At 42.9% G+C, this 25,096-nt stretch overlaps 1 protein-coding gene across 3 annotated transcripts in view; it reads left to right on the top strand.

Moving 5' to 3' along the window:
• LOC140364821 (uncharacterized) overlaps positions 1-25,096 on the top strand; it is an 83,892-nt gene that overhangs the window by 25,624 nt on the left and 33,172 nt on the right. For all 3 annotated transcript variants that reach the window (XM_072451199.1, XM_072451198.1, XM_072451197.1), the window contains exon 4: positions 11,270-12,523. In XM_072451199.1, coding sequence (XP_072307300.1) covers positions 11,270-12,523 — 1,254 coding nt within the window. The remainder of the gene's footprint in view (positions 1-11,269; positions 12,524-25,096) is intronic.

The following is a 25,096-nucleotide window of genomic DNA, read 5'->3' as shown; positions in this document are numbered from 1 at the left end:
AGGAGACTGTTTAGTGGATGTTAGGGTTTCGCTAAAAGTTGCGCTAATGTGGAGCTAACATTAAAAAAAAAAAAACTTCTGTGATGACAGCTCTGTGAGGAAAACATCCCGCCCAGTGCACCAGGACAGATCAGGATCTACAGGTAAAAACACAGGTCAGAGTGTAATAAAACATTAACATGACAGAGTTAAGCTACTGTGGGATCTTACCGTGTCCACACTAAAGTGATTGAGGAGTTGGAAACTGAATACAATCAGAATTCATTCATTTGATTCACTACATGAATAATGAATCACTAAAATGAGATTAAAATATAACAATACCGATGTAGGGTAATTATACTCGTTTCCTGCTCGCACATTTGTACCAAGATGGAATGTATATTCTCTGGGACTAGCCATTTCATCGTGGACAACACGTGTAGCACTTTAGGTAGTTAATGTTCATATTTATATTTAAAAGGGCACCATCTGAAGCTTGTTCAGCAAAACATTAACATCTACTCAGTCTTATTCTCTGAAGGGGAGTACACGATTCATTGACCGACAATCATAATTCTATAAAGATCAATACAAAGGCTCTATAAACCAGGATGATTTTGTGTGGTTTAATAAACAAAGATATAAAATCAATTAATGACACATTTGGTTACACAGGCTGTGCCTGGGCTCAACTTAGTTAGAAGAAATGCTGGTATTAAGAATTAGGTTTTGATTGGTTTTAGGGAATAATTCAAGGGAACCTGTCTTTAAATGCCACTCTGTAATCAGCCACTCTCAGGTCTCACGTGTCCAAGGAAGATGTGGAGCAAGGCCTCCCACGCCTTTGCGTTCTCAGAGTCCTTTGCGTCCTTGGAGCTGTCCGGGGCGCTGATGCTTGAGCAGGTTTAGCATTCGAAGAGTTTGATGAGTCCAGGGTCCGTTGAATTGTGCATTTTTCGATGAAGATGTTCGGGTTGTTTGGTGAAAGCCGAGTTTGGAAGACAATGCAGCCTCCCTGTTGGGGGAGGCGTCCCTGCGGGGGTCCCGGACCCGGTGTGACGTCCTGGCAGGTCACTTGCCGGCAAAAGAAGAGCAGGAAGCCGAGCCGAGTCTGCTCTTTTATTGACCTGGGAGGAGTGGCCTAGTGGGAGTGGCTTTAACTCTTGGTCAAACTTATTCTCAGTTTGGGCACATTTAACTCAAACCAGCAAAAATGACATGTAACCATGATAAAATACACAACATTGTCAACGAACACACACCAATAGCAGGTAATGAGAAAGCACATGAAGTACGACAGTTTGAACACACTTCAAACAAGTTCTTGTGGCAAACGAAACTAAAACATGATTTAGTCACAAGTGTAGATCACACAGTCAGCATTAAGTCGGTTTAGATGTGAAATATAGTCATTAAGAAACTCAAGGGAAGGAATATCTCTTATCAGATTCAGGGGGAAGGGCTCCGGTCAGGACAGTGTCCTCTCCGTGGGGGGTCGTTTCTTTACACCCAACACTATGCTTTGATTTCAGCAACAGTCTGTTGAGCTGTGAAAAGGTACTGTCTTTCAAAGATCTTTTTGGGACATATGGGTCCCCTACACTGAGCTCACATTTAGTTTGAGCAGCAACAGCAAGAGGTCTTTGATATAAACATTTAATAGCAGAATCTTATCACAAGTCCACGTTCCTGTTCCTGCTGCTAATGCATCAATATTGACAGATTAGTGCAACAGTGTCCACAAATAACTAGTACTCTGCTCTATAAAATATATTTATTTCATTTTTTACATTGTTTGGCCCGCAACCCAGCCTCGGCGTCAATTCAGTCCACGGCCCAAAATGAGTTTGACACCCATGGTTTAGAGGGAACCCTGGAAACAACAAGGACATAAATTACCACATCAAAAGCACATTTTAACCAACAAAAATCTGAAACGCTTCTGCTTTAACGTGGGATTAGTATGTTTGATCCGTCCATTTTGAACATGATAGGCTGCCAATTGCTTGGAACACTTATGATTTCAGAATATAATCTCAGGTCCTCAGGTTGGTCCAGTGTTTCTCTTAACATGAGTTGCTCTTCAGTTACAGATTTACTAACTTGTTTCTACCTCTCCCTCTTATCTCCTCCCTATTTGGTTGATTTCACACTTAATTTTAACTCCTGTTTTCCATCTGCTCCCTCTTCTGTTCACTCAACACATTTGTTGATGTCTTAATTTGGTTTTGGCTGCCCCGCCCGTTTACCATCTTCCAATCCCCATGCTTCAGAAGACTAGAGCCCGCCCTCATCGCTATGGCTGTTGCCGTAGCTGTGCTTCCTGTGTGGGTCTGCCCAGCTCTCCAGACACACATGACGTCTCCATGACTACCTTGTGCACCGTAGACTAATGGATGCCTCAGAACACGTTGAACCTTCTTAAACTGTGTTTTTAAGTGATCACATTATCAGTGCTCACTACTGTAAAAATATATAACCATGGCAATAATGAAGTTATGGAGTTGCACTACTGTTTTTATCGTTTTAGTGCATGACAGTTTTTTAGTTTCTTGTTATTATTGTTTAGTGGGATCATAGCGGTGGTAAATATTATACCGTATTTTCCGGATTATAAGTCACACCTTTTTTCATAGTTTTGGCCGGGGTACGACTTGTACTTATACTCCGGAGCGACTTATATGTGATTATTTGTTATTTTCAAACTTGCAACCGCATTTCATACTCCAGTGTAACTTGTATATGTTTTTTTCTTCTCTATTATGCATTTTTTGACTGGTGCGACTTATACTCCGGTGCGTGGCAGAAACGTTGACATAAAAATCTGAAAAGCACAAAAATATTTGAGCTCTAATATATATAAATTAAGTAAGAAGAGGAAGAGACAAAATTTGATCGAAAAGGGAGACATAATTTATGCAAAAGCAATTTTTCTGACAGTTTAACAAATTGAAAGAGTTTACCCCCATCAAATAATATCTTGCAGCCTTTGTGTAAGTATGCCTTCTAGGTAAATATATTCCTCTTAGGTCCTATAGAGATCATTCACCGACGTCACAAAACCACGTGATCGCATACGTTGCTGCCCCTTTGTCACACGTTGCCGCCCCTTGGCCGTCACTTGTTACGTTCCTTTGCACTGATAGAGCGTGGAAAGTGATCTCAAACGTAAATTATGGAGCCCCCAGAGCTTTCAGAGTCCACAAACTCCTCGGATCTGTTTAAAGTGCTTCGGTTTAGCTGTGCTTTTGAATCAAGGTATTTTATCTGCGATTCATTTTAATTACATTTTAATGTCATTATATATGGTTTTAATTTTGTCTTTTGATTTCTATTATATTGGGATTTTAATGTTTTTACTATTGTAAATCACTCAATTACATTTTATGAACTGTGCTCTACAAATAAACTTTGATTTAATTGCTTAAAAATATTAACCAAATCTACACAATTTTATATGTAATGTAAGGTCATTCAGGGTAAGAAAATGCACCAAAACACTTATTTAAATATTTAATGTACTGGTTTTGTCACATTTTACCCGAGTTATTAAACTCCTTTTGCCTACAAGTTTATAAATGCTGTGTCGCTAGTTTAAAGTCATATTTATTTGCATGCATTAATCCAGCCTGTTATTCTGACAATGTGTGCCTCTGCTGTGCGCTATGCTAATAAACCAATGGAACCACACTCTTCTCTGTTTAAAATCCTCTTACGTTTCCATCCAATAACTGAAATTATGTTTTGTGCACTCAATTTCTCCCGCGTTCTGTCAGCTTTACTCCTGTACATTTCATCCCGAGCCTCCTTGGATAGTCTTACCCATCATCAGTCCTGGAAGTTGGCGCTAGCATTTGCTGCAAATGCTAAAGTTCTCTTTCAACATTAATTTCGGTATCTCACTCATGGGACAGCTCTCAGTTAACGGACTAGCTAAACTGCTCATAGGGAGAGCTCTGCCAACTCTTCACTATTCTGAGCTCCATAGTAGGTCTGTCCCCAAACAGCTGCTACTTCAGCTAGCGTCTCTTCCCTTTATACAGAGCTGCTGCCTTTGTGCCAATCTCTCTTCATCATGGAGATGGACGGGCCTCTGAACACTTGTAAGTGTTGCTGTAAGATTTCCGGGACAGACTGTCTGTGCATTGTGTCTTGGGCTTCACTGTGCACGTCTTTCTCAGAAAACCCGCCGTTGGAGACTCGCTCGTCTAACAAGCCTGACCCTGTGCTGGGGGTAACATCAAGTAATTGGGCGACATTGTAGCGCAGCGGTTGGCGCTCTCGCTTCACCGCAAGAAGGTCCTGGGATCTGTGTGGAGTTTGCGTAGGTTTCCTTCGGGTACTAAAGGTACCCTTACCAGTAAAATCATGTGCATGTGCGAATAAATGCAGGGAAACGGATGAAAACTAGCCCACGGCTGATCCGGCGTGTTTACATCATGTGTTTCATGTATGTTCATTAACATCTACTGTCCCGCCCAAATACATATAAATTAAACTGAGAGCAGCCAGATGACGAGAATCCCCAGGGACACCAGGGACATCCCCCATGCCATCAAATCGATGATTTGGATCCTGATGAGCTGGAGGCCCCCACGGCCAAGCAGCATAGCTCCCAAGATGATTGCTCCGACTCCAGTGGTGAACTCATCAGCCTCTCTTCGAAGCTGAGGCAGATGTGGAGTAATTCAATTTCACACATGGTGCAAAGCTGTGACCACATCCAGCAGCAACAGGGTGCAATCCATGTTTGCCATTCTCATTGCTGGGCTTTAAATGGCCTGAAGGCAGAAGACTACCGCCGGCCAAAATCTGAATTTCCAGAGTGCCTTGAGGAAGCTACCCAGTTCTTGAGGAAGCCACCCGGTCCTAGAGCAATCTTCTCACAGCCAAGTCCCCCGCCCAGGGAGGGGCTGCAGTGGACTTGGATGGCATGTAAGAAAAAACGTTTAACCTGCCTTCCTCCTTTTGAACCTCTGATGGCTTTTCATCTCCACCCATGGAAGTCCATGACGATCCCAGGCCCGGCTCTTTCCTCAAAAGTGGATTGTTTCCAAACAACGCTAACTGAGAAAAGCGCTAGGTACTTCTAGTATCAGAATCAGTTTTGTTGCCATTGACTGTGAACAACTCACAAACTAGGAACTTGCTTCGGCATTAAGGGTGCAACATAAAACATTTATGATGATTTATAAAGTATGGACTATACTAAAATAAGATAAAATTAGGGCACGCAAAATACAATGTGTAGAATAAAAGTAATTTAAATACAATATACCTACAAGATCAGAACAATAGTGCAAAACTGGCAGTGTAAAACAGTAGTATTGGCTGTATAGGTCAAGTACTATTTACATGAATTATTAAAGTGAGGCATTATTTACATAAATTATTAAAGTGGTAGGTTTTAGAAAGTGTTCACGAATTCAACAGCAGAGGGAAAAAAAACCTGTTCTTGTTGCAGAAGGTTCTGGTCCGAATGGACCTTAGCCTCCCACCCGAGGGGAGTTGCCCAAATAGTCCATTTCGAGGATGAGTAGGGTCACATGTGATCGTAGCTTCTTGTTCTTGACTCCTGCATCCTGCAGAGAAGGGAAGGCTCCAGCCGATTACCTTCTGTGTAGGGGGCACAGTGTGCTGCAGCTCTGTTTGTCCCTGGCTGTGCCTCCAGTGTACCACACATTGATGGAGGAGGTGAGGATGTTGCTACAGGAAGTACATCCTCTGCTGGGCCTTCTTGATGAAGGAACTGATGGTCACCTCCCACTAGAAGTCCTTGGTGATGGTGGTGCAGAATGAGTCCACGGTGGTGATGGGGGAGTCTGTCAGGGCAAGGGGGGGCTTGGAGGCTGTGATTTTCCTGAAGTCCACAATCATCTCCACTATCTTCTGGGCATTGAGCTCCAGGTTGTTACCCCTGCACTAGGACACTAGCCGGTCCCCCTGTAATTTTACAGTCATGGTTGGAGGTGCAGCAGTTTGTGTACTGAGAAAGAGCAGAGGAGAAAATGTAGTGTCTGCTATAGACCCATTTTCTCTGTAGGTGAACTGCAGGGGGTCCGGTTGTATGTGTACAGGTCAATCATTTAAAAACTTACTTGGTTCCCCACCCCTCATGGTGTGACGCAAAGGGGATGTATTATCACCCACTTTATTTTCCCTCTATGCAAACGACCTGGTAAATTAAATAAATGAAACATGTCGGTGTAATCTCTCATTCGTCCAGGATTGTTCATTGTAGAAAAAGATTCAGTTGTAGTCATCCGCTTTATTCTGATATTATTCTGCTGACAGAGACTGAAGCCAATTTACCAGATATTTTAAATATTCTGAATGCATGGTCTAAGTAAAGATAAAACAAAGATTATGCATTTTAGAAAAACAAAAGAACCAAGAAGTACTTATAACTTAATGTATGGTCTGTTTCCTCTTGCCTATACAACTTGTGCTTGTCTGTGTCCCGCAGATACTTCAGAGCAGAGTTTAGTGAATATTATTATTTGCCAAAAAGTTGAACAAAGCTCAACTTTTTTGCGGCATACAGAGATTACACTCCAGTGACATGCTACGCACTACCCGGAAGAAGACCCAAAACAAACCCCACAACAATAAAAAAAAATCCTCAAGAGCCCCCCCTTGGAGAAAATATTGATATTCACTAAACTCTGCTCACCTCTGAAGTATCTGCGGGTCTAAGACAAGCGGAGGCCGATCGCCTCAGTTTTTGGACCTTGTAAAGAACAGGTGGAGAAAGTTCCCCTGTGCACAGCAACACAGGCAAACGCAACAACCCCTCCACTGCACATGTGCTCTGGACGCCTCGGAGGCGTCTGCCTTCAAATGTACAGGCGTCCAACTCCTGCGTGCAGTCATTCCATGTCCCAGTCTGCTTCAAGTCGTCCATCATTCCATGTCCCACCCTGCTTCAAGTCGTCCATCATTGTCCCTGTCCCCAAGAAGCCCCGGATCACTGGCCTTAATGACTACAGGCCTCTGGCACTGATGTCTGTAATCATTAAGTCATTTTTGCGCCTGGTCTTGCCCCACCTCAAGTCCTTCTCCCTGCTGGACCCCCTACAGTTCGCCTACAGAGCCAACAGGTCTGTAGACCATGCCATAAACCTGGCACTCCACTTCCTCTTGCAGCATCTGTAAGCACTGGAAACCTATGCCAGGATCCTGTTTGTGGACTTAAGCTCTTCATTCAACACCATCCTCCTTGCTCTGCTCCAGGACAAGCTCTCCCAGCTCAACGTGCCCGACTCCACCTGCAGGTGGATCACTGACTCCCTGACGGATCGGCGGCAGTGTGTGTGGCTGGGGAAGAATGTCTGACACTCCGACTACCAGTACAGGCTCTCCACAGGGCTGTGTATTTTCTCCTCTGCTCTTCTCCCTGTACACAAAATGCTGCACCTCCAGCCATGACTCTGTAAATGGGGACGGGGATGAGTCTGTCTACAGGAAGGAGGTGGTAACCTAGCCCTCCAGCCCCCCCCTCACCATGACAGACTCCCCCAACACCACCGTGGACTCTTTCCGCATCCTTGGCACCACCATCACCCAGTACTTAGTTGGAGCCCACCATCAGCTCCATCAAGAAAGCCCAGCAGAGGAAAGCCAAGCTTACAGCGCAGATGATGAAGTTTTACACAGCCATCATTGAGTCCATCCTCACCTGCTCCATCACCGTGTGGCACGCTGCAGCCACAGCTAGGGATAAACGAAGACTACAGCGTATTGTGCGCTCTGCTGAGAAGGTGATCGCCTGCTGACTTCCATCTCTGCAGGACCTGTACGTCTCCAGGTCTCTGGGATGAGCAGGTCAGATCACAGCCGACCCTTCTCACCCTGGACACTGACTATTTAAGCCACTCCCCTCAGGCAGGATGCTACGATCCATCCAGACCAGAACCTCCTGCCACAAAAAAACGCTTTTTCTCTGCCGTTGGACTCATGTTCACTTTCTGCACTACATCTGTAAATGTAATTGAACATTTTGTGTACATAGTAAGCCTATTTTTATCCTATAGTAGATTTTAATTGTTTTTGCATGCCCTTTTTGATTTTATACAAGTGTTTTTTTTATTGTTATTCTTTGCATGTTGCATCGAATCACCAAAGCAAGTTCCTATGTTTGTGAATTTTGTTCAATGGCAATATTTTTTTTCTGATTATGATGTAAATTATCAAAAAGTGGAGGGAAGTCCATTCCTCATGAAGGGCCCCCGGAAGCTCCCCAGCCACGCTTTGCTCTAATCCTCACAAAGAACTGGATATATTACCTCCCCAGTTCTTTGCCTTCATGACACGTTCCTTCACACGATCGTTAAGGGGGGGACTTCAACTCCCGAGCCTACAAGAAGCTCTGGGACCACCTTCTTTAAAAACCTTTCAATATCTTCTCCTGGATCCCCACAAGCCTGAGCTTGGGTCTACGTGATCTGGAATCTTACTATTCATATTCTTGTTTTCCGTCTGCAGCGTCACCAGGTGGGCCCACATCACACCCACCTCGGCTCTGTGTCTGCAGTTCATCCGTATTGTCTGAAATACGCTGTTCAGCTTCTTTGATGCGTGGCCCGTTTCCTTCCACCTCTTTCAGCTCCCTTATATCGCTTTCAAATTGTTCAAGTCGGGTCGCTCCAATCATTGCTCTATTTCCCATTCTGAGCAACGGCATATCACGCTGCATTTACACATGAGCACTAACCGATTCAGGGTTGCCTCTTTTCCTTCCTCTAGCAGTATTACGCCGTGAGATTCTTTATCAAGGCCGGTCGGACCCGCTAGCCATGTTAGCCTCGTTAACTTGTGAGTAGGGCAATTTTCTAATTGGGCAGTAGGTCAACAGGTTTTAAAAAAAAAATCTTGGTCCCGTAGTTTTACCAGGCTTGTGTTTTCCTTGTCCACTAATTTATTTTTTTGTCTTTTCTGGGATTAAGTGGCTCACACTATATTTTTAATGCTAGCTTCTTTAAGCAGTGGCGGGAGCGCGTACACAGAGCCGTCTCCAAAATTGTAAGTCTGCCGTTTTGTTTTTCTATAATGCTTAGTTTTTTTTTTATTTTTTTTATTGAAAATAATATAAAAAATAAAATATATGAAAAAAATGTGTATGTATCCCTGAGGGTTGTATTGGTCAATGCTTTGACCAATACAACCCCTTCGGGGTCCGGAGCTTTTTTGGCCGTTTTTGGGTACCTTCAATTTTGCCCTGATATACTACAAAAAAGAAATGTTTACCAGACCAATGTTGGGTATCTTTTTTTTCAGACAACCTCACCTATATGATCAGTTAGTTAGTTTTTCACTTTGACATACTATTTCAACATACTGGACCTAAACACACAGAAAACACAAAGTTTGTTTATAATTTTTTTAATTTTTTATTGTAAAACCCTCAAACATGCTCAACCAAGCATTTGAAAAGCTTCAAACTGAACCACAAGGTGCAAATATGACCATATAAAAGTATTCTTGCGATTATATACAAGCAATAAACAACTATTTACAATAAAAAGTAGTTATATCCACAGGCGTTTTTCTTCTATTATAACCCTAACCCTATTTTTGCCACACAGAGCGCCACATCACAGGCCTTGCACTAAACCAGGTCTAAACCAGGTCTAAACCAGGTCTAAACCAGATCAACATGAAGTGTGCGCCTCATTTTCCTTCACAACAACTACTACTGACAATAAAATACTTCAAATACTAAAACTCTCCAAAACTACTCAAAAACAGAACTGATTCCTCTCGTTCGTCCTATCTATCTATTTGGCTATTTGTCATGTGACTGAATGTTTACATACTCGTGAGCATCTTGAACATCCGGGTTAGCACAAGCTAACGTTTTTTTCGGTTCCTTTTTATCACAAAAGACGACAAAGTTATTATAATAAAACGCGCGCATAAAGGAGCGCATATTTTTCTGCACTTTTTTTATGGAATTGAAATGATCATAACTTTGGTTTTATTTGGTGGATTTACATGAAACAATTACTCAAATGTAGCTTTGGGTCTCTACTTCCGCATGACGTCAACGACAGCCATCAACGCGACTTGATTTTCATGCTGCACGGTCCTAAAGCCGACCCTGTTTGCAAACGCGCCGCCGCGGCCGTTAACTCCGAAGGGTTAATATATAGGTTATAAAAACTCGTTTTTTGTAAATACCTATAAAAGGCCTGGCTCTCCAAGTCAAAGGATTTGTTTAAACTTATTAAATATTTTGGCTTTATCTTTTACAACCTGGTAGAAAGTCTTTATTCCTTTTGTTATCCAGACTTTACATCTCAAATCTCTGCTGTTAGGTGAGAAACTAGAAACATTTTTACCCTAGGATTTTCCACACCCTCCAGGGTACTCAGCCGTTGTCATCTGCCAGTAAAGTCTGCACAGGAACCCCTGGCACCACAATACTCTCAATGTTTTCACTAAGCCTCATTCTGTGTCACACCAGTACAGCAACGCTCTGATTTGAGCTTAAATAAAGTATTTTTTTCAGCCTAGGTAATCCCCAACCTCCTTTTTCATTTAATTGTTTTGAACCGGATATAAGAATTTTTGCCTTGCCATACAAATCTTGAGATTGTTTTATTCCACTCATCAAACAGCAGGGAAGATTGGAAGCTGGAAGAGTCTGGAATGGATGGACTTAAGTATGGGGATAAGAGTCAATTTTTCAAGAGATTTTTATAGTAGTAAAGAGAGAGGTATAATCTTTCTCCATAATTGTTGATATATCTTTATGGAGGACCACACCTAAATATCTAAGAGATTCTGTTTGCCATGTAAATAGATGGGTAATTCCAAAGGTCAAAGGGTGTTGCCAGAGAATTTTGAACCACTTTCATAATATCTTTTGATGAAGAGCATTTTCAAGATTATTTTTTGTAAGGCCAAATCAGTAATGTCACCTCTTGTCTTTTTAGTTTCTAGTAGCATTTGAGGATCCTTGTTTTCGGCATGTTTAGCTTCCAACAGCTTTAGTTTGATCTGTAAATGGTTTAGTTTTTGCTGCCTTTTTTCTTTTTGGTCAAGGTGAAAGCAATTACATCGCCTTTCAAATGTATTGTAATACTTGGGTTCAACTAAAGTGGCACATTAGTTCAAAGTGTTTTAATAGGTCCTTTGTTGGTGAACAAAACAAACATTTTGGACGCTTTCTAATAATGGTGTGAATACTGACTACTGGAGGCTAACAATTTTTAAACATTATTTACTCTAGAATTTGTTTGAATATCTCCTCCACTGAATCTATCCCTTCTTCATCCACAACAAGGTGCAATAGGTGATTCCTGGCCCAACAAAGCCATCTGCCTGGCCTCAGACCTCCCATTCACCACCAGTGTCTCCACGGTCATCAGTCACCTCGCGAGCCATCTTGGAACCAGCCCCGAGGACCAACCAGACAGGTGGCCAGGCCGAGAGAGCGGAGCATATGCCAAGGGTGACGAGAGGGAAACTGAGGGATCGGACCGAAAGCAGAAGAAAAAGAAGAAAAGACGACAGAAAGATGAAGGGTCCAATGAAGATGGGGAGCGCAGGGGTCGAGCGGAGGCACAGGTCCAGGGAGAAAGCTTACCAGGGGAGAATTTCAATGGCAGAGCCAAGAAAAACAAAAGCCGCAAGAAAATTCCCGAAGAGTGGAGCGTCATGGCTGACCTCTTTGAACCATCTTCTACTACCACTGCCCAGATTGTCCCTGGCGTCAAGATGGATCTCAGAAGTTCTGGTGACTCTCCTTTTTTTGACCAGCCGGCTTGGCGACCAGAACCCCTGCAGGAGGAAAGTTCCATCCCATCTCCTTCATCCCAAGATGTTTTTGCACCAACTATCCACCCCATCAACCCTGTGGTGCTAAAAAGCGAGCTTAAAGCTACCGCTCCCGTGTTTACCATGCCTGGCTCCTCCTCTGTGATAGTCAAACCTGATGATTTGTTTGACCTGATGGATGCGGAAAACCTAAACCAACCATTCTCTCCTCCGTTCTCTTCAGAAGTTCTTGCGGGAGACATGGTGGACAGTGGAGTTTTTGACAAAACTCCAATAACCGAAGATTTGGAAGTGATGACAGACGGAGACACTTCAGCATTCAGTTTGGCATCAAAAGCCAGTATGACACACAAGGATGATGTTCAGGCATCTGCTCCTCCTCTATCCCCCTCCGACGCCTCATGGCTCCTCAATGAGTCCCAAATGAGCAGCAGTCATGATATTTTTGAGTTTAGGGATAGTTCTGATCACCAACTCCCGCTGGGTCTTTCTTTCGACACACTGAGTCCTGCTCCTCTGCGGTCCCCGAAAACCACAGCACCGGAGTCCCAACCTAAAGACTCCAACAACACCAGAAAGTCAATGCAGTCAAAGAATCAAAGTTCATCGACTGCTGAAATCTTTCCACCAGAGGAGTCCCAGATAATCACCCCTTCCTCACCTCCTGTGCCTGGATCCGTGCTTAACCCAGCAGCCAAGCCATTCTTTCCAAGTTTTGCAGACCCGCCCATGGACCCCACAGTATCTCCCGTTGTTGAAGGTTGGTTGGTGTCAGCGCTGGACAGAGTAGAAATTGTAGACTTCCCTGTCTGCATGGTGTTCCAGCATTTGCTTGAATGTAGATCAAATGTTTCTCAAACTGGGGTACTTGGGTGTTCTTTTTGTAATTTCAAGTCTGATTTAGTTTTGGGTTTGGAACTTTGCTGAATTTTTCTTCTTAAAAACAAGAAATTGGCTTTAAGCACAAATTTGGTTTAAATTGAACATAAAGTTGTAAACAATTGGGTCTCAATTTCACTGGAATTCGATAAATGGGTGCTTGCCGGTGGTGTAGTGGTTTAAGGCGCTTTTGGTTTTGGGTTCGCCTCCTGACTTAAACTGATTGTACCATAGTTTTTAATCTTACTTTAGACCTGATTTGGTTCTGGTTTGGTCCTGTAACGTTACAATTCAGACCTAGTTTAGTTAATTTAAAGTGATATTTAATAAACAACTCAGACGTACCTAAAGTTTGAGAATCACAGATGTAACCAACGTCCAAGTTGTCTCCTTGCATGTTCACAATAATACTTATTTTGTGTTGTTACTAATGCACAGGCCAGAATCTAGCTCTAAAATCACCACTATAGTATAGTGATGTTGTCCTATTTAACCACTTTGTTTAGGTTGGGTGTCACTAACCAATCAAATTTGTTTTCCCTTTTAACGATAACATTTTCTTGAATCCAGTTGTGGACTGGTCTTGACTAATCAGTGTCTGTATTTAATCTTTCTTCTTTGAATCAAATTATTATAAATATATTTTGTGATTTTTGTCAATTCTGTTCATGTCAAATTATAATGGTCTTTTTCCTTTGCATGTGCTGATCGTTGTTTGGTTGCTTATCTACATTAAGGTGAGTCATGTTTTATGTTGCAAATTTTTCATTCAAGTTTAAATATCATTTTTTTAATTTAGTTTTTATCTGTGTTGTCTGTATACTTGAAATCACAACATTAAAATTGAGAAAAAAATTGTTGTTAGAATGTTGTTTATGAATATAGGTTTATGTAATTTATGCAAGGTAGTTGTTTCACTCCAGAAGATGTTGTATAGTGAAATGGCATTTTGATCTGAGGAATACATTTAGGTTGTCAATAAATTCTGAGCATTGTCCCTGGGAAAAACTGAGAATTCAACTACTACATTACAGTCATTGTATAGCTGTTATTTCAATGTTCTAATTGTGACTGGAGTTGTATTTGTCAAAATCCCTAGAATTTCAGTTGAGTTTATGCATGTTATTTGTGTGTGCCATGTCATATTTTCTTGTCAGACTAATTGAGCCATTAGCTCCAGCATACTGTGAAATGTAATTATTCTGTCCTCACTATGGTGTCACTACCAGGGCTAGACAGATGACGTACACACAAAAAAGAGAGTCCAACGACCATTTAGAGAAGACTTGTCTTTACTGGCATTTTTAGACATTTCTCTCCACAACTCTTTTAACATATTTCTTTGTAGTTTTTTTGTAAAACTAACAAAACACACAAAAGTGTGTATTAATTAATTGCACACACATTTACATGCGTGTACATAGAAAATAAAATGTCTGCACATGAATTTGTACCTTTTATTATATGGATATTAATGAAGTATAACTTTGACCATTTAAATGTGCATTTGCATCAGTTGCACAAGAAAAACATGTTTGAGCCAATGTAATAAAACCCTGGACACAGCCTAGCTTAAAATAGGACAGAGCTACATGCACAGCAGCCAGCAACAGCTAACATTTCAACAAGTACTGAGTCACAGCTCAGTTTTATACGTGCAAATAAAACAAAATTATTAACTGAATATTGTTAAATTTACAGACACAAATTTCCCAAGGCTGAAAACGGGATGCATTTGTCTGTGGCTGCACTGTGGGCCAACCATTCTTGTGCATGTGGCTAAACCTAAGCCAAAAATGTCCATTAGAGAGCAGTAATTGACCATTGCACAAACAGATTAGTTTCAGAATGAACATAACTTTGTGTCAACAGTACCATTATGTTTACTGCAGTGCACACAGAGGTAAACGTAGTTAAGATGCACTGATATCGACCCAGTATTGGGTAATATCGGTGACAGCGCTCTGGACAGAGGCTTTCTGTTAACTTTAATCCAGTCTTTATTCTGAGTCAAAAGACCCAGGAATGGACTTTTAAAAGCTCTACAAAAGTTTTAGACGAAACCAATAATTAAATATATGCCTGAAAAAAATTCCCTCACAACCCGCTAAACTCAAAAAAAAATTCATTTAATTTTTCATTATTTGACCTTGTTTCCGCCTCATTTGAGACATGTTTACTCCAAATAACTTTTGTGTGAGTGGTTTTAAGAAGGAGAATAGAGTCTGAGGAGGAGTGACTGTTGCTGCTGTGACAAAAGAAAGCAGAGCAACACAATGACGACACACGGACTCGAGAGAGAGACTGTAGTCTGATAAATTGTATAAATAAAACGGGAAATGAACAGAATGGAAAAATGTGAAGGCCAATTTTACTCTAATAAAGAATACTGCTTTTAGGGCTGCAACGATTACTCGAGTAAATCGAATAATTCGATTACAAAAAATGATGATTTGTTTAATTTACATACCTAATTAATAACATTTGAATCTGTGTCACGCTGAGCGCACGGAACGACTTGTGGCGCTTTTGTTTCCCACTGAGTTTGTTCCTGAAGCAGCTGAAGCACAACAGAGAGAGCGGCGTGTTTTAAACTCACAAGTGCGACCGGGAAGAGTTTTGTAGTGAAAGAGCACGGTGTCACGCCGCCCACCCCAGCCCTCGCGTCCTCGCCCCATCACGGCGGACCCCCCGCTCCACACTCGCTGTCCCCCCGCTCCACACTCGTGGTCCCCCGTGCTCCCAAATCTGCTTCCCAGCCACACTTCACTTTTAATACATGCCACACTCCTCTGCGGCGCCTTGAAACGGCCATTACATCTATGGAAACGGCAGGAGGGCCGCAACTATGTTATAATCTGAGGTCAAACAGAAAGTCTGCGATGACACGGAGCCAACAAAATGCTAAATGTAGAGCCACCGCTCAAAACACCAGGCATTCCAAAATGTTTTACAAACTATTGTCTTATTTTAAGTTATGTGACAGAAACGCAAATGAAACCGTCTGACAAGTAAATTAGTACTTTATATACAAACAGAACACTTTGGACTGGTGAAGTGAAATGTGGCTGTTTTGGGGACAAACCCATGTGCAATTAAGAATAAAATGTGTTTTTTTTTTTTAAGCAGAACTCAATTTGTTATTTGTTTATTACAATGAACTATAACGTTTATTTAAAAAAATATTTTATTTGCTTTTAAATGGTTTACGGAATGTACAAAAAAATTAACCGATTAATCAACGAAAAAATCTATAGATTACTCGATTACTAAAATAATCGACAGCTGCAGCCCTATACTCATAGCTTATAACAGGGGTTTCCAATTATATTTTCCACTACAATGTTATGTTTTATGTCCTGCCTTCGCACTTAGCTAGACCGGTAGATGACCATCAGCATTGAAATATATGCAACATAATGAAATTGACAACGGGAAAAAGTTCCTGAAAGCACTAAACTGGTGACAACGGAGCTGCACTTAATGTATAATATAAAAATGTCTTTTCTTCGCCTTCAAAGTCACGTTTTCTGTATGTTAAAGGTTGAATGGACGATTTTTTTGGCCCAATTTTTTGTCTTATTTCCTCGTGGCGTGAACTGCCGATTAGTCCTGCCACGTATCAATCATAAAACGCACCTACCGCTCACCTGCAGCCACGTGTGGCTCGTCCCCCAAGAGCAGCATGTTTCCGTGTGTCTAAGCGCATTGATCTATCATAATATAGTTCCCTCAGTGTACGGCACAAAATTAGGACGGAGAAAGACTGTTCGAGCTGACTCATAAGAGACGGAAATCTACGGGAGACAAGAGATGCGATGCGATCCGTCGTAAACAAACGCATGTGTGTGTTGTATCAGTCCGCACGGGGGAGTGCGCATATGCACTTCAGCCTGCGTTCTCAAATTGCCGAAAAATCATCCATTGCGCCTTTAAATTGTAAAATGATGTGTGTTTTGTTACAATCCGACGCATATTTGAATTTAGACGAGCCTAAAGTACGGGTGCACATGTCCTAGGACGAGATCAAGGTCAACCTTTGGGATAACTTGCATATCATGCACAGCTGTCTGTCCTACAATGCACTTGTGCAGGTTAAAACAATTCAATTCACCTACGAAGCCTGGACATGCTATCCTCTGGTACACGTGCCATGGCACGTAATGTTCCTCGTTAACGAGCCGACTTCAAAACACACAGATCTCGTTTGTTGAAGTCTACTTCTTTTAATTTATATTTTTATATATTTTTTGTTTTATTCTATTTGTGTTCTGTATTATCTATTTATTTATCAAATTGAAAAAAAAAGTAACAAAAAGAAGAAAAAAACATGACTTGGAGCATCAAGAACTAAATTTGATGATAACAATACTAGAAGAGTGGCCATATGGAGCTCAAGCAGAATAGCCTTTTGATCACCAATAAAGATGGCAGATTTGATCACCAATAAAGATGGCAGATTTGATCACCAATAAAGATGGCAGATTTGTACTGGTCAAATTAACTATTGATGGAAATGTGTTTACTTTTGATTTATGTATGCTGCCCCTGGAAGCGACCTCACTTTCTATACTAAAGTTATAGCAGCTATTGTGATTGCAAACCACATTCAGCCAACATTGGATGTCAAACTCAGAACGTACTGGTAAAAAAAAAAAAAAGTTAAACATTTCGCTTATTAATACATGAGGTAGGGTTGGTTGAAGAATGAAAAAGGTGAATCCTAATGTCCACCAATATTCACATTTTTCCATCTATACTAGAATAGACTACTTTTTTATTTTCAACAAGATGGGTCAAAAATTACAAAGGTAGACATAGGTACAATAGATCTAACTGATCATGTCCCTATTTACATCACTGTAGATCTGGAACAAAAACAAGAACGTGATTTAATCTACTCTATGACCCTCAATTAAAAACAAACAAAAAAAAAACGTAAAAGGACATTGAGACTTGCAGTGAGGAACGCAAGTATTTGAACTCCCTGCAATCTTGCAAGTTCTCCTTCTTAGAAATTATGGAGGGGTCTGAAATTGTCATCGTAGGTGCAGTTACACTGTGAGAGACAGAATCTAAAAAAGCAATAATCCGAAAATCACATTGTTTTATTTTTGAATAATTCATCTGTATGTTATTGCTGCAAATAAATATTTGAACACCTGCCAATCAGCAAGATGTCTAGCTCTCAAAGACCTGTTAGTTCTTAAAAACATCCAGCTCTACTCCTACACCTATTAATCTAAATTAGTAGCACCTGTTTGAGATTGTTGCATACTTGTCCACCCCACAATCAGTCCCACTACTACCATGGGCAAAACCAAAGACCGGTCAAAAGACACAAGAGACAAAATTGTAGACCTCCACAAGGCTGGAAAGGGCTACGGGGCAATTGGCAAGCTGTTTGGTGCAATAAAAAACCCACATTTTTAGAGCAATTGTTTGACAATGGAAGAGGCTAAAGATGACTGTCAGTCTTCCTCGGACTGGGGCTCCATGCAAGATCTCACCTGGTAGGGTATCATATACGTCAAACTTTATACGTCACAAAGGCGCCGGTCCAGGCAGCCCGGTGCAACGCTCCACTCTTTTCTCACACTTTTTTCACACTTGTGCTTTATCTTTTGTATTTTGTAAATATTTTTTCTACTTTACCTGTACGATAGGGACACGCGCTGGAATCGCTTTAATTCAACTTGTTTTTGACTTTGTTCGGCTGGATCATTGAGTGTTTTCGTCGCGTCGTCGTGATGTGCGCTGGCTCAGAGCCCCCCCGGCCCCCCCGCGCCCTCCGGCCGCCGCCAACGTACAGAATGCCGCCGGTACACGTTTATACAAAAGAGGAACTCATGAACGATCGGGACACGCACTGGAATCGCTTTAATTCAACTTGTTTTGACTTTGTTCGGCTGGATTATTGAGTGTTTTCGTCGTGTCGTCGCGATGTGCCCTGGCTCCGAGCCCCCCCGGCCCCCCGGCGCCGCCGTGCGCGTTTACACAAAGGAGGAACTCATGAAACTGCGGAGAACTGTCGTCTTACCCGGAGATCGTCACGTTATCCCGGCGAACATCCTAAGGAAAACGCAGAGAAGCAGAAGGGCTGGACATAAACTCGGAGAGAAGAGAGGAGAAAACAGGAAGCCGGTTCCCGCCGTAGTCATGGGTAACGTGAGGTCCCTTCAAAATAGCTCGGACCACAACCTTGTACAATCTGAGGCCTGTGTATGAACCCATCGTGCGCAGGCAGCCTGTGGTGTCCCGTGAGGTGAGGATGTGGTCTGCTGAGAGCGAGGAGGCTCTGGGGGACTGCTTCAGCACCACTGTCTGGACTGAGCTCTACGACCCGCATGGGGAGGACATCAACACCATCACAGAGTAAATCACGGACTACATCAACTTCTGTTTTGAGAACACTGTTCCCTCCCGGATCGTGCGGTGTTTTCCAAACAAAAAGCCATGGATTAACCGTGAACTGAAGGCTCTGCTGAAGGAGAAGAAGAGGGCCTTCAGGTCAGGGAACAAGGAGGAGCTGAGGACTGTGCAGAAGGAACTGAGGAGGAAGATCAGGCAGGCGGAAGCCGGCGACAAGAGGAGGATGGAGGAGCAGCTGCGGCAGAAGAACATTCAGGGAGTGTGGAGAAACCTGAAAACCATCTCGGGCTTCAAAATCCCTCCTGCCCAGACAGAGGGGGACCTACAGTGGGTGAATGATTTAAATGCTCACTTCTTCAGATTTGATCGGTCATCCACTGCACAGCTGCATGCTCCCTCTTCCACAGCTGGACAATGTCCTGCATCCGTTCCTCTTCACTTCTCCGCCCCGGACCATCAGCTCCCCACTTCGCCTGGACTCACCCATCCCCCAAGCACACAGTCCCCCTGCAATCAACTGACTGTCACAGCAGCACAGGTGAGGAGTGAGCTGAAGAGGATTAAAGTGAGGAGGGCAGCAGGACCTGATGGCATCAGCCCCAGGCTCCTTAAGTCCTGCGCAGATGAACTGTGTGGAGTTATGGAGCATGTCTTCAACATGAGCCTGAAGCTGAGGGTGGTACGACAGGTCTGAAGACCTCCTGTCTGGTACCTGTGCCCAAAACACCGCGCGCCAAAGACCTCAACAGCTTCAGGCCGGTGGCTCTCGCGTCCCACCTGATGAAGACACTGGAGCGGCTGGTCTTGGACCACCTCCCCTCCACCGTGAGCTCAGCCATGGACCCGCTGCAGTTTGCATACCGGCCTGGCATCGGAGTGGAGGACGCCGTCATCTCCCTGCTGCACCGCTCTCTCTCTCACCTGGAAAAGCCTGGCAGCTCTGTGAGGATCCTGTTCTTCGATCTCTCCAGCGCCTTCAACACCATCCAGCCGCTGTTCCTGAGGGACAAGCTGGAGACTGCTGGTGTGGAGTACCTGGCAGAGTGGATCCTGGACTACCTCACAGACCGACCCCAGTTTGTGAGAGCCCAGGATTGTGTGTCTGACACTCGGACCTGCAGTGTGGGGGCGCCCCAGGGCACTGTCCTCGCGCTCCTTTCTCTTTACCCTTTACACTGCAGACTTCAGACACGACACGGACAGCTGTGTCCTGCAGAAGTTCTCTGACGACTCTGCCATCATCGGACTCATCACGGACGACGATGATGCGGAGTACAGGGGACTGGCGCAGGAATTTGTGGACTGGTGTCAGCGGAACCACCTCCTCATCAACGCGGGGAAGACCAAGGAGATGGTGGTGGACTTCCGCAGACGCCACGCCACTGCCCCCTTACCAGTGAACATCCAGGGAAGGGACATTGAGAGAGTGGACTCATACAAGTACCTGGGTGTTCATCTGAACCACAGACTGGACTGGACTCACAACACAGACGCACTGTACAGGAAGAGCCAGAGTCCTGAGGAGACTCAGGTCTTTTGGAGTGACAGGGCCACTCCTGAAGACCTTCTACGACTCTGTGGTGGCATCAGCCCTCCTGTACGGTGTGGCCTGCTGGAGCAGCAGCATCACAGAGAGGGAGAGGAGGAGGCTGGACAAAGTCATCAAGAAGTCCAGCTCCGTCCTGGGCTGTGCTCTGGACTCGGTGCAGGAGGTGGGGGACAGAAGGGTCCTGGCTAGATTCACATCTATGCTAGACCATGAGTGTCACCCCCTGCAGGACACTCTGTCCGCTCTGGAGAGCAGCTTCAGTGAGTGACTGATCCACCCTCGCTGTGTGAAGGAGAGGTTTTGCAGGTCTTTCCTTCCTGCTCCTGTCAGACTTTATTACAAACACTGTTAGTCCTGAACACTCGCAATACTGTCATATTCATGTGCAATTACTGTCGTGATTCATGTGCAATTACTGTGCAATTCATGTGCAATTCATGTGCAATTACTGTCGTGATCACATGCAATGGTTTTTATTTATTTATTTTATCTTTATTATTTTTCCCCTCCAAATGGGAGGTTTTGTCTATAGGAGTTTTTGTTTATAAGAGATCTTCTATTGAGAGTGTTTTTCAAACTTCCTATAAGTTATCTGTTCTTTTCCTCTGTATCTACCTGCGTTGCAACAATGAAATTTCCCCATTTGTGGACAATAAAGGATAATCTTATCTTATCAATGATGAAGAAAGGTGAGGAATCAGCCCAGAACTGCGCGTGGGTAGCTGGTCAATGAGCTAAAGAGAGCTGTGAGCACAGTTTCAAAAGTTACAATCTGTAATGGACTACGCCGTCATGGTTTCAAATCACACATTGCACATCCAGGCCCATCTGGAGGTTGCCAATGACCATCTGGATGATCCAAAGGTGCATGGGACAAAGTCATGGGGTCAGATAAGAATCAAAATAGAACTTTTTTGTATAAACTCTACTCACCATGTTTGGAGGAAGTAGGAGGATGAGTACCATCCCATGAAAACCATCCCTAATATGTGTCTGACCGTGGATAAAGCAGGTACATGTCTACCCGGAGACATTTTGAGTTATTCACAGATTCTGAAAGTGTGAATTCAAAGCTTTCCAATGATGTCTCACTCATGTAGATCTGATAATATTTGAGTAAGTTGTGGCCATTTGAATGTATACAACTCTCAAAACCTTTCACTGAGAAAATGGCCTCTAAAGTTTCTCACCTGAGAGAGCCCAGAGTCACAGGGGGGCTCATTTGCATCTCATTGAGATAAGCCCTCCCCCCTGTCACACTGACCCCACCTCCCCCTACAGCTGTCACTGAAGACTCGAGAGGAGTGTTGTTATTGATGGTAACTGGACTTGAATCAGAATTAGAAGTTACTGTATTAAAATGGAAATACAAAAAGCCCTGAATAGAATCAAAGAATCAGAATAGGGTTCATTGCATTTGTCGATAAACATAATTCACAGGTGATTCAGTGCACCAACAATGGTGCACTGAATGATTCAACACAAACAACAAAATATAAGATAAGATAGCCTTTAATGTTACAACGCAGTAGATACAGGGGGAAAGGACAGATAACTTATAGGAAGTTCAAAAAACACTCTTAATAGAAGAACTCTTATAAACAGATGCCAGGGCCAGGTATACGAACTGCAACGGGTCCATGGCTTGAGATATGAGATAATAGATATGATATGTACACCACCAGCGTCCAATTACATCAGAGATCACATCCTCATCCTCTTCTTCGTCTGTGCACTCTTCTGTGCTGTGACTCTCGGCTCTTGGCATCAAAGCTGTAAACAAATAACAGGACATTTGAGAAATGGCTAACTATTTCACATAAAACACTCATTAACTATTTATTTTAACACAATGTGAGAGTTTCAATATAAATACCTGAAGTGCTGATAACTCTTGATCTTTGTAAGCCGTCTGAAGAAGTGGGATATTGATGTGAGACTCAGGAGAGCTGTTTTCCACTACCTGATGACAAGGGCGACAATGTAAAAAAAATGAGAACACACATTACTGTAACACACATTACAGTAGTCAAATAATATAAACTAACCTCAGCGAAGTCTTCCAAAGCGTCAACCCTGGTCTTCATGTATGCTCGCTTGATAAGTCCAAAGCCGCAATCAGGGGAGAATTTGGTGTGGCCAGCAAACTGCAGGCTCACCTGAAAAACAGATGTTGCTTATGGTTAATTATACTCTAATCATTAAAACATGAAAATCACCAAAATAATGTTTTACACTTACCACGCTCCTTAGCAGACTTCACGTAGAGACAGGTCATGTCAGTCAGGGTGTCTTTGCCAATTCTGAAAAGGGGAAAAAAAGGATTAGGGTTAACAGTAATATGGGAATAACACGCTTCACAGATAACAGTTCACATTGTGACGTTAACGGTGTATTTAAGATGCAAAACGCGGAGATATTGGGACATCTGCCCTCGGCTAGCGATGCTAGCTAGCTCACTTGAGATAACACGGCTCGTAAAAGCAAAACACTTGCAGAACAGCACACCAAAACATAAACATACACTCGAGTTTAAAACTGGCGCACATTAAAGTGATTAAAATCGGGTGTTTTAGTCGCAAAGCTTACCTGGTTCAGCCGTCCTGTTGTCTCTCCCAACACCGTGCACAGGGAGACACACAGGAAGCTGATAATGGCCAGGCAAGCGTGTGATTGGTGTGACGTGCAACGTACGTAAGCCACGTGACCAGAAGTGGTATCGGGAGTTGTAGTTTTTTTCTCTTCCCACGCCGAAAAATAACCCGATAACATAGCAAAGTTTAGCTTACAACTTAGCTCCGAATAGCTGCGATTAGCTCCGGACTGTGGGGCTAACAGCCGGTTTAGCACCCCCAAAGCATGATGTTTCCACCCCATGCTTCACAGTAGGGATAGTGTTCTTAATCATCCTTCTTCCTCCAAACACGGCAAGTTTATACCAAAAAGCTCTATTTTGGTCTCGTCTGACCACATGCCTTTCTCCCATGACTCCTTTGGATCATCAGATGGGCCTGGACATGTGTTAACTTAAGCAGGGGAATCTTTTATGCCATGTATGATTTTAAACCATGACCTTGTAGTGAATTACTGATGGCAACCTTTGAAACTCTACTCCCAGCTCTCTTTAGGTCATTGACCAGCTACCCCCGGGCAGTTCCTTACCTTTCTTCATCATTGATACCCCACGAAGTGAAATCTTGCATGGAGCCCCAGTCTGAGGGAGACTGACCCTCATTTTTAGCCTCTTCCATTGTCTAAGGCACATGTGTCAAACACAAGGCCCGCGGGCCAAATCCGGCTCACCAGATGTTTTAATCCGGCTCGCCAGACGTTTTAATCCGGCCCGACGAACATTTCGAATTTATATTAAAACTTTTTTTTTTTTTTTGAATAAAAAAATTCAATCGATTCATAGACCCGTGGTAACATCCGTAACCGTTTTTTTTAGCTAAAACTACACGTCCCACAATGCCGTCGGTGGCCGCCCCTCCCCCTCGCGGCTCTGCACTGCTGTGTGTACTGTCGAGGAAGAAGTGCTGAGAAGTGCCGACGCGCGTTGTACACTTTACGCACTTTTGAGCAGAAGTCTGAGCGAGGAAAGACACGTGAAAGAAAGAAGGAGATGGTTTTGTGGACGTTAGAGCTGTGCTAAAAGTGGAGCTAATGTGGAGCTAACAACAAGAACTAACTTGTGTGATACGATGCTCTATGAGGAAAACATCCTCTACAAACCTGGACAGATGAGTAGCCACAGGTGTAAAAAACACAGGTCAGAGTGTAATAAAGTAAGTATGAATATGACTGTGTCCACACTAATGCGACTGAACACAAACACAATGCACTCATTTGAGTTACTATATGAATCATTTGTCACTAAGATCAGCTTACTATGAAAATAGCGAGCTCATATTGAGTTTGAGCAGAAACACGTCTGTGATATCAACATTTCATATATCATCAAAAGTCCATGTTCCTGTTCCTGCTGCTGCTGCATGAATATGGACTCAGTCTTTCACCTGCTGCACATTTGTGCAAGGTGTTTCTTATATTTTTTATTTTATTTTGTACACAATATTTGGCCCACGACTCAACTTGAGCGTCGAAATTCGACAAGAGTTTGGTTTGATGGAACACTGTGGCTCATGCACTGCCCCAACTTTTTTTTAATTCTATATTTTCAAGGCCAGAGGGGTAACTTAACCTCCTGACTTAAACGCTCCCACGTTTGTTTGTATTTAGTGGTGTGTCAGATTAGGTGTACAGATAACTACGCAGACGTGGAAATGTTTGTTAGTACCTAAAAGGTTTTTTAGATCTTGAGAAGTTTATTTTGTTATAAAGTCAAATACAATATTTTTCAGTTCCAAATACCTATGACTAAATGTTTATCTCTGTAGATCAACTTTGAAGTTGTAATGCACATAAACTGAAGCACAGTATTGGTGAAATTACACTTGTTTTTCTTAATACATTTCAGTTTATGAGAACAAACGTTTTGTAATTTTTTTTTAACCTATCCAGTAATTGCTTCAA

The sequence above is a fragment of the Eucyclogobius newberryi genome, unplaced genomic scaffold, assembly GCF_026437365.1.
Source record: "Eucyclogobius newberryi isolate DKJ021-1_F unplaced genomic scaffold, fEucNew1.0.hap1 SCAF_18, whole genome shotgun sequence".
Lineage (NCBI taxonomy): Eukaryota > Metazoa > Chordata > Actinopteri > Gobiiformes > Gobiidae > Eucyclogobius > Eucyclogobius newberryi.
This window is presented reverse-complemented; position numbering and strand designations above follow the sequence as displayed.